Source organism: Olea europaea, chromosome 13, assembly GCF_002742605.1.
Source record: "Olea europaea var. sylvestris chromosome 13, O_europaea_v1, whole genome shotgun sequence".
Classification (NCBI taxonomy): Eukaryota; Viridiplantae; Streptophyta; class Magnoliopsida; order Lamiales; family Oleaceae; genus Olea; species Olea europaea.
Window position 1 is genome coordinate 21,429,561 of NC_036249.1, and position 10,470 is coordinate 21,440,030.

Consider the following 10,470-nt stretch of genomic DNA (forward strand, 5'->3'; position numbering starts at 1 on the left):
TGTTCACATTACATCGAATTTGCAATATTTAAAGGTCTATCGTTCACCATAGATCTGGTTCTATTTCCAACTTTACTATCGTATATAGTCAGAATGATATCTTGATTTTTATAGGTTCACATTTGCATCACACGAGATTCTGTAGTATTACAGATTCAGGCGATCGAATTCCATTTTTTTTAATATATGACACACGTCACATCCACACATTCGAAATAAGATTGATGCAGGTAGATGTAGTTTACTAATTTTGCATAGAGACGAGCACATATATTATGTTTCATTCATATTTACATTGATATCGTAACGAACGCATATTTTCACTTACTAGGTTTTCCCAGTGATGATTAATCGTTTAGCAACCTCACAGCAAGAAGTTATATTTCACGTCTGGTGAATTGAGTGCGTGGAAGGAGCTGTCCGGCTAATAAAGCAGAAATCTGTAATGGGAAGGTGTTGTGTCACATTTATTCAATATACCATGCTTCCGAATTCACAATTCAAAATTCAAGAGGCATCCAGCTGTAAATGTTTTTCCTTTAATATCATGCTGTCATGGTTACCATAAGTGAATATGGAAAGTTTAGGTTACAGTATATTTGGTGATTTTTCTAAATGTTCCACATGTAGTATTTTTTAAATTCTGGAATATTTATGGTTCATTTGTAATTATTTTAAATTTCTAATGCATTTGCGATGTTTTCCCATTTATGAATTGAATAAAACCAGCAAGGTAAGCAGGCTTTGCATGTTGGATTGAGTATTTGGGCCTAATTTTATTTTTATTTTTTTAAACAAGAACCCCAAAAGAAAAAGGTTCGCAACTTAAAAATTTTTTTGGCCCAAATCACTTGTGTTCATCTTCAACATCACTCACATTCTTCCGCCAAACTGTACCTACATTTCAACCTTAATCTTCAAGATTTGTCCATGACGACGCGGTGACTGTAGGTTCCGACGAAGCCAGCACGCAGGGTCGAGCCCTCTTGCTGGGTGCTAGCTCCACCACTGGCCCTGGTGGTGCAGGGGATGATGACATTTATAAGGTCCTGCATAGTCTCAGAAGGTTTTCTTGATTGTATTACAACTAGTTCTTTGAAAAAAAAAAAAAAAAGATGGAAGAGAAGTTTGAATGTATTTGGTCAATAGCTGACCCAGAAAACTTTGATCTACATGAATCTTTCTAAAATGTATTTAGAAATAAATAACGAAAATTTTCATTTTTCATTGGACTCGAATGGAATATAAGATACTAGTCTACATCCTTAGAGGTCTAAACTCTTAGAAGAGGTCCACTATGAGAATTTCCCTCATTAATTGGTGGACATTTGCACATTTGAGTTCACACGAAGCAAGGGCGTAAGCCTCTTGGATATGCAAACAAGAGAATGGGATAAATTGGACATAATAAGTATAGAGGTTTGTAGTTTTTTTATTTTTTATTTTTTTGGATAATAACTAATCAAAGTTGAACGTGTATTGCATGTTATTCTGAAATACTTTCTATGTGTTGAAAAGTAATTTTTGATATCAATTTATTTGGAGGATTTGATGAGTCTCAAATGAACTAAAAAAAAAACATAAAATTTAGGATAGAAATTTAGGAGAATAAAATTGTGTTCTCGAAACTCAACTTCTATGATTCAAGTTTTTAATGATGATGAAATATTATAAATGAACAATGTTTTTATACTACAATTAATATATAAGAATAAATAGCTAATACGTGTAATTAATCACCAATTAAAAATTTCTAGATACGTGAATAGAAATAATTTTTATCTATAATAACAAGAAATTCATATATGACAAGAATTTTGTAGTATTTATTATATATTAAAAAAATGAAAAGTGGGGTATTATTAAAATAATTGAATTGTAGTAAAATTAAAATCGTCCAAAAGATAATTCTTACTATATTTAGTATATTATAGATGTTTAACACGACGGAATCCACCATCAAACATACTATAGGTTGTATGACTTGATAGAATTCTCTTCTTTCTAGTTATTTAATAAATACAAATTAATCAAATTGTTAAACCGAAAAATAAATTAATAATAATATTGTGTAGCACTAGGGCTTAGTGGCGATCAACCATGGTTTATGTAACAATTATATGTCATTGTCACATTTTTTTTATGTATCTTACCTTTGTAGCCGTTATTGCTTTTGATTTGATTTGACTTGCACTTTTAAATCAATGACTAAAAATCCCAAATTGAGTCGGAAACAATCGTGATTTACCAACAAGTAGCAAATTCCAATTAAGAGGGACTTTATGTCCTCAAATTCACTACAGCCGCGGCCTCGAATGCAATTTGAAGCTAGGGATAAGTCACTCAAATATTGAACAATTAGTCACTCAAATATTGAACAATTAGTCCCTCAATTTTTAAATTTTATCCAGTTTACTCTTTTAACTTTTATGACCTACTTGGGAGATTTATTTTCACTGGTTTTGAGTGGTTTTGAGTGGCACTGTTTATAAGCGGTTGGAGAAACCATGTTGTTAGTTTTTTAGTAACGCCCAAAACAGGAGTAGTGTATTTTTGAGCTGTTCTTCCAACCAGCCAAATCGGCGGGGTTTGGCTGTTTCTCTTGTTCTTTTCTTATTTTACCCTTTTATAAAATAATTATTTTCAACCAATATATTTTATTTAAAACTAAATTACAAATTAAAATAAATTAACTAAAAAAATATTTATAATTTAAAAAAATTATATTATACTTAAAAAATACTTATAAGTAAAATATTATTTGTAGGATAAGAAAAATTATATTATAATTAAAAATTATTTATAAGTAAAAAATCACTTTTATGTAAAAAAATTATTAAAAATAAAAATACTACTAATAAGATAAAAAATATTTGTAAAATGTAAAAAAGTTACTTATAAGAAAAAATTTCACTTAGATTTAAAAAAAAAAAAACTTATAATTGTAAAATTTACTTATAAGAAAAAATATAAACTTAAAATTTTAAGTAGATATTAAAATTTATTTAATTTATTTAAATTAATATTTAACTTATATGTGAAAAAAATTATCTATAAATAAAATATCACTTATAAGTAAAAAAATTCATATAAAAGAAAATTTTACTAAAGGACATATATGTAATCTTATTCTTTTAAAAATCTTTCGGAACTGATGGATAATAAACTCTCAGGTTTTAAAAATCTCTACTAAAATCGCTCAAAACCACTCCGCTCATAAATGTTCAAAATCGCTACTTTAAAAAACGCCCATAACCCGTACAGCGAAACTCCCAAGCAGGCCCTTAACGTTGTTCATTTCAGCCGCTGAACTTCTAATGTGATCCAAATTGGTCCCCCCAACCTTGGATTTCTTCAATTTTGATCCTTTAAATTCTGAGACTATTGTTCTAATTTCATACACTTTTGATCCCCACGAGATTTTCCAAATGCCAAATATGATTCTCAGAAGTTGTGAATTTATAAAATTAACTATTCAAAGCTTACAATCAAATCCTCAACTTCCCGGTGGTTATTCAAAATCCACAATTGTTGCTCCAATTAAGCTCTAAACCTATCCGTTTTGGGTGATTCATCTTCAAGTCAGGGTATTTACCTAAAAAAATAAAATATTAAAATAAGAAGAATTTTATCGAAGTAACATTTAAGTAACTTTAAGAGCCTAGATAAATGTGTGATATTCTCTTACGAGTTATATTATACAATCAATACATTCAAACACCTTCTAGGTTGTGTCAGACTAGATAAAAACCTAATGAAAAATTTACCCTTAAAATGTGGATGTGTGCATCTGTTTGTCGGTAGTTTAGATGGGATCCATAAAACAAAAATCTTTGCTACTACATTTATAACAGTTCACAATGATGCTAACCAAATGTGAAAGTTCAATGCCCATTATTGTAGAAACACGATATTACACTTGGAACCTCGAAGGGGTCCATTTATTTGAATATATTGACTAAAAGTTACAACATTACTTTATTTCTTTGCTGACAAGAGAATAAAGGACGAAACTAAAGGTACGTCAAGCATGCATCCATGCTTGTATTATTCAACACGACATTTTTAAATTAATTAAAGTAAGCAGTAATTGTTAATTTAAACATTGTTTCTTTTTGGCCTTTTTGCAGAACTCTTTGATTTTCTTGAGTTTTGACATCCTGTAGCCATGGAGTCCTTTTAGTTTTTCAGGAAATCCTTCCACCACTTAGCTGAATCTTTAGGGTGTCTTTCCAAATCATTCTCGTTCTTGAAGTCTACATAATGAACTCCAAATCTAACATTGTACCCTTGTGTCCATTCAAAATTATCAAAAAATGACCATTTGAAGTAACCTTTCAAGCGTACACCATCCCTGAAAACGAAAGACCAGTTGATTAGTTTCAAAATTTACAATTTTACTTCGAATTTAACTACAATATGTGATTAAAAAAAAAACACAATGACGTACTCTATTGCCTTTCTAAGTTGGTCAAGATGGTCCTTGTGATACTTAACCCTTTTTTCATCTTTAACAGCCTCTGGAATTGATAGTTCATCGTTTTTCAATTCATCCAGTCCTACAAGAGATTATAAAAGAATTCAACAAATCACTAAATGCTCTGAAAATTTAGTATTTGTAATGTTTATTCTTGCTATATATATAAATAAACATGACTATATACCATTCTCTGTAATGAAAATCTCTGGATTATCATAAGTTTTCTTTATATAAAGCATTATCTTGTAAATTCCCTCTGGAACTATGTACAACCATGACGAACCACCCTGACATGAAGTAAAAAAGATTTGTAATTACATTAGATTATACGTAAGCATCGAAAATAATGTAAACCATTATATCTATTTTAGTTCATTGTGCCCGTATATTAGGAGTCTATGACACAATCATATTTCACCAAAAATTGTTGATATGCCTAAATTGTTAGAATAATCCATTCCATTGTCTCTATTCTTTTTCTAAATGACTCACCTTATCATGACCAATCGGCTCGCCATTGCGATCATGAGCTAAAAAAATGAAAAGTAAACATCTTGTTAGAAGTAGTGTCCATTTTTTGTCAAGGTAAAAAGTTATAACTGAACATGAGAAAAGGTCCCAGTACTTACTCCTCTCATCAACATGCAGATCATTCTCAAAATGTGTTTTTGAAGAATATTGAGGTACATTTTGGGCATAACGAGCCGTGTAATAATTTATGCCCAAGAAGTCACAGGAACCTTTCACTAGCTCCTTCTCGTCTGATTCAAACTCGGGAAGACGTTCTCCTACATTGTCTTTCATGGATTGTGGATATTCACCTGTTATTACAGGGGCTACAAACCTGAACAGGAGAAATGTTTTAAAATTAGAATTATTATCGATGTACTACCTGAATTTCTACAAAAATATATCTAATGTATTCTCTTAATAAGGCATAAAAAAATGCATAAACAGGCTAAAGGATAAAAAGAATAGAAGAGAAGAAACTTCCGATAATGGATTCCAATTTAACGAACTTCCCAGGCACTAATTTAATTGGGAGATTCAGGAAATAGAGATGCAGAGTAATTGCTCGTGGTAAAGATAAACTGCTCTAGCACAAGTAACAATTACCATCCTAACAAAAAATCAAGCGCTCTCCTAGCAGCGTCGACATCCTCTTTGTTTTCTTCCTTAAAAGGATAATACCACATTGAAACGTTTGTCATCCCTATTTTGCCTCGTTGGCTTTCCTGTATGTACAGATGTATTAATATCTGTAAAATTTCAAAAGTGTGTATTTACCTATTTATTTTTGTACGTGTGTGACATGTTAAAATAAAAACCTGATATTTTTCCCGGTATATTTTAACCGCATGTGCATGAGCAAGGATCAAATTGTGTGCCACTATATATGGTTCTGTTCCCGGATCTCCTTTTGAGTCCAAAACTTGAGGGGATTGTGTCTTAGAAGTTAGAATGACCCGATCTCCTTTCGAGAAAGAAACTACTTCCTCTCTGACTGAATCTCCTTCAGAGGAAGTACTATCTTCAAAGGATGCAGTGTAAGGCACATTGAGTGCCTCAGCAATTACTTTTCTCGCTGCATTTCGTTCAGAGGAAGGAACGTTGTCCAAATTGTATGCGCTATCAACTAGTTCACTGATCGGATCTCTGGCCATATATCCTCTTGATGAAGGAAACAGAGGAACATTGATGCTGCTTCTATGCCTAAGGATCGAGGAACGACACATTCGTTCCAATGATTCTCGAGTGTGATCCAATGCCAATGCTCCAAGAGGATAACCTCGACGAGGGGGAAACCTTGGATGCACATATCCATAAAAAGTAAAGGACCATGGCTCATTAAGCGTGACCCAATGTTTCACTCGATTACCAAATTTCGAAAAGCATATTTCGGCGAACTCACAAAAATGTTCCCTATTATGGCAATGTGAAACAAGTTAAATATCAGCATATATGTCTGTAACAAACCCATAGATGGTAAGAAATAATAATAATAATAATAATAAAGAAAATAAAAAATTCACCTATGACTTTTATCTTCGTACAAGAGTTCAATCTGCTTATTATTATCCATTTTCTTTGAAGAAAAGATTTCCGCCTTTTCCTTTAATATATAGTGTTTGAGAAAATGACTTTGCTTAATTCATCTATTAAACATCTAGCACACGATGTTCCATGCGATGCAAGATCAATTACTTACACAATTTGATGATCTAAGAAGCCGCCATATTTATCTTCCAATTTTTGAGGAACGTCCCAATGGAAGAGAGTTGCACAGGGCTTAATCCCTACACAAAATAAATGAAGAGAAATCGAGGTACATAATATCTTTAGATTTTATATTTTAATTTATAGGAAAAGAAATGATTTCAAAGGCATATCAATTTGAACTTCCAATCATGTACTAATTAAATAAAAAATAAGAATCATTTTCTTAAAGACACAATAAACACGTGAATTCAAAGAAGTCTAACCTTCTTTCACAAGTTCGTCTATAAGATTGTTATAGAATTGGATTCCTTTTTCATTTATGCCACCGCACAGTGTACCACCTAAAATATCAATAAATTTATGCACATATTAAAATAAGGTCAAAGAACTTTTACTGATATCCAATATTGAGGAAATTGCTTGGTGAGGTCTCATATTAGAGACTACTGGTTTTCTAAGTACTTCGATTTTTTCAAAATATTTTGTCATTTGTTCTAACGATAACATTTTCTTGTCAAAAGTTTTTCTACATTTTTCTCTTCCTTTTCTTTGTGTTTGACTTGAAAACTAGGCAATGTTTATGAGGCTTTCGAGTCAATTTAGACTACCTAGTCAAACTTATCAATGTAGACCATGAACTCTATATTGTCCAGAATCTTTTCCCCTTTGCCTAGCCCTTTATAGTCATTTAAAAAATTTTAAGCAGAAAACATCACTTTAACTTAAAAATTAAATAATGTACAAATGCTACATCTTTGACGTTTCATTATTGAAGTGGAAAAAAAAAAAAACTGTCTTTCTGAAATCATTTGAGCACAATTCGGTACCTGGTAAGATTCTGGACCATGAAATTGAAAATCTATAAGAATCCAAACCAACTTCCTTCATCAAAGCCACATCGTCCTGCAGCATTATTGACAGTGAGTACAATATACATTCAAAAATATTATTCTTGGTGGCTTAAATTAGAATACAATCAATTATAATTGATTTTTTTCTTTCTTGTTTCTTCCACTTTTTTCAAAATTGAACTTTTTGACTTCAAGTGCCAACAAAGTATCAACTCATTTTGAATGCTATGTTCCAGATAATAGTCGTGTTTGAACAATGGCAATGAGCATTTTTTTTTCATTAATGGATCAAAAGAGTTATTTAATTCATTTACAGCTATTAGTTCAATTTATTTTTCACTTACTTAAATATTGTAAATGGATGAGTAAAAAAAGAACTCTGGTGGACCGGTGGTAGGTTTTCTTAGAAATGATTAGGTTTTCTTAGAAATTATGAGTTTTTATGTTGATATCAATTAGAAGAAAGTGGTCAAATTGTTATTATTATTATTATTATTATTATTATTATTATTATTATTATTATTATTATTATTATTTATAAGGGCTTTATCACTTGGCCCCCACCTCATCCCCTGGACGTCCAAGGGGATTGTCCCTGAAGCATGGCTCTTTTTATAAATTTAGACCTTAATAAAATATAAGGGATCAGATGATCCTCGCTTAATGCTTGAATAGATATAGAATTTTGATACGGTAATATAAATGAATTAACATCACTATCTGCCACGAAAAATTAAATAGCTGAGCGCATTTACCTTGAACTTGTTATAGTGATTGATTGCCACTTGTCCATTTGAACCATCCGCAATGCTATCTGTCACGCAGACATTTTAAATTAGGAGTGCACAATCAAACCTTGTATAGATCGAATACTTTATTCTCAATTTTTGAATGATTCATACTTGACTCGAAAAAAGAAGATTTACGTTTAAAAAAATCCCTTCATTAATATTTTGGTCATCATTTTCATTTATTTGATTTCAAACTGTCATTTTATTAATATTTTGCTCATCACAAAAAAATACATATTTATGTTTAAAAAATTTATAGTGTATTTGAAATTTTGATATAAGCAATCAATTAAAACGATTAATTCAAATAATCGAAAAGAAAAACTATTTAACAAATATTCAATGCTAAAAATCAATCAAATAAACACAATTCATTAAATACAAGTAAAATTGGACATAATCATTTCAGGCCCCATTCTGTATACACAATTTGATGGAAAAAATAATCTATAGGTTCTAATTGATTGGGAAGTGAAGAATTGTAATATATGTGATAATCTATAGAAAAATTATCGATAAATGTTTAAAAATTAGAAGTTAAGAATTTGATAAAAGGTATGAGGGAGAAAGTAGCGAAAGAGAAAGATAAAAGAAAAAAGTTCAAATCTATTATGATTTTGCCTCTATTTGGTAGATTAACATCAGATTTTTAATAGATTTTGATAAAATTTAAAAAGTTGTGGATTTCATGAAATATTCTATTAAAATTAATTGTTAACTTTGATTCATATTAAAATTTAAATTTTAATTCATACCAAATATGACTTTTAAAAAAAAAATCCCAAAAAAAACCCCAGGACCCCGTCTCCGCCACTGAATGTACATGTGTGTGTGTGTAAATTAATATGTTCTATCTTAAAATGAAAACTTTGATAAAAAGAGTTACACAAGCCTTCTTTTGTTGATTGGTATATTTAACTTATAAGAGATTATACACTTAATATGCCTCAGCAGATAATGACTTGTTAAAAAACATCAATCCTTGAATTTGAACGCTTGTTTGAATTTGAGATGGATCAATACTTTTCTTAAAGGTTGAGAATAGAGATTTCATCTCAAATGGACAGCCTTATATGTAGGAGTAGCTGAGATCTTTTATGTTAATTTATATTTTATATTTACTGATTTTAAACACACAAGACTAGAAAGAGAGAGATTGAAGAGACCAGGATGCTTTTCTGTCATATCATCCCAATTACTCGGGCCTTTACCATCTACATTCCAAGCACCTTCTACCTGAAATAAATTATACATCCACAAATTAAGAACTCAAGAAAGTTAAATTGCATGTGATGGACCGTCTAACATATACATTTCCACATGATCGTTTCAGCAAATCTTCATTATTCAAAACTATAATGGATTGTTTTATAAGGTACATTTAATAGAATTTCACATTATTAACGAATAGTATGGTTTGCCCATTTTTCTGTCCAAATCTGCCTGATACAACATACTAAAACATGCCAATTACTCACTTGATATGTCAGTGTTAGCACTGAAGATAAACTCGAAAAATCAGTTGCAAACCTGATATGCCGATGTTGCACCACCAAATATAAAATCCTTGGGGAAATCAGAGCGTTTGACCTCGGTTTGGGATGTAGCCATTTGAATGAGCAGGATGAGATATTATAGTCAGTTGGGAGAGGTGTGTGGTTCCTCTTGTCCATTCACTCTATTTATAGACTATGGGTTTCAAGGACTTGTATCATACTATTAGACAACAAGCATAAAGTAAGTATAATATATTGGGAAAGGTATCAATACTTTTCTTAAAGGTTGAACCCCAACCTTGAAAGTTTCCATCGCCTCGCCTCTAGAGCTTTGTGAGGGAGGTAAATCGCGGGATGTGCCTCAACAGGTCAGGGAACAAGAGTTGTCTGTATACTGCGCCTACAAGGAGTCCAATTTCATGTCTTAGGAATCGAACCTCCACACTACGGCTGCCAGCAAGGCGTGAGACAACTTCACTTCTATTCTTTACACCACTAGGCTATGCCCCGGGAGGCATATCAATACTTTTCTTTATTCTATTTAAAGTAATTACAAGCGTATGTAAACCTTTAAGTAATTCTTTACTTCCTTCCCATTACATCTCAAGACCTTTCTTTGATTCTGCACTTTT

At 31.2% G+C, this 10,470-nt stretch overlaps 1 protein-coding gene across 1 annotated transcript; it reads right to left on the bottom strand.

Annotated features, from left to right (window-relative positions):
* Positions 1-3,913: 3,913 nt before the first annotated feature.
* On the bottom strand, positions 3,914-10,020 carry LOC111407848 (beta-glucosidase 24-like). The gene is made up of 13 exons (XM_023037533.1): positions 9,873-10,020; positions 9,509-9,578; positions 8,307-8,365; positions 7,528-7,603; positions 6,964-7,041; positions 6,690-6,777; positions 5,809-6,403; positions 5,597-5,715; positions 5,110-5,324; positions 4,973-5,010; positions 4,665-4,767; positions 4,451-4,559; positions 3,914-4,354 (listed from the first exon to the last, which is right to left on the bottom strand). The coding sequence occupies exons 1-13, from the start codon at positions 9,951-9,953 to the stop codon at positions 4,180-4,182; spliced, it is 1,806 nt and encodes a 601-aa protein (XP_022893301.1). The 5' UTR covers positions 9,954-10,020; the 3' UTR covers positions 3,914-4,179.
* Positions 10,021-10,470: the final 450 nt, after the last annotated feature.

Excerpts from the sequence above, each read along its gene's own strand:
- LOC111407848 (XM_023037533.1), bottom strand. The coding sequence starts at position 9,953 with ATGGCTACATCCCAAACCGAGGTCAAACGCTCTGATTTCCCCAAGGAT. Across the intron at positions 6,778-6,963 it reads AGACGAACTTGTGAAAGAAG|GGATTAAGCCCTGTGCAACT; the intron begins GTTAGACTTCTT and ends TATTTTGTGTAG. Across the intron at positions 4,355-4,450 it reads CAACTTAGAAAGGCAATAGA|GGATGGTGTACGCTTGAAAG; the intron begins GTACGTCATTGT and ends TTTCGTTTTCAG.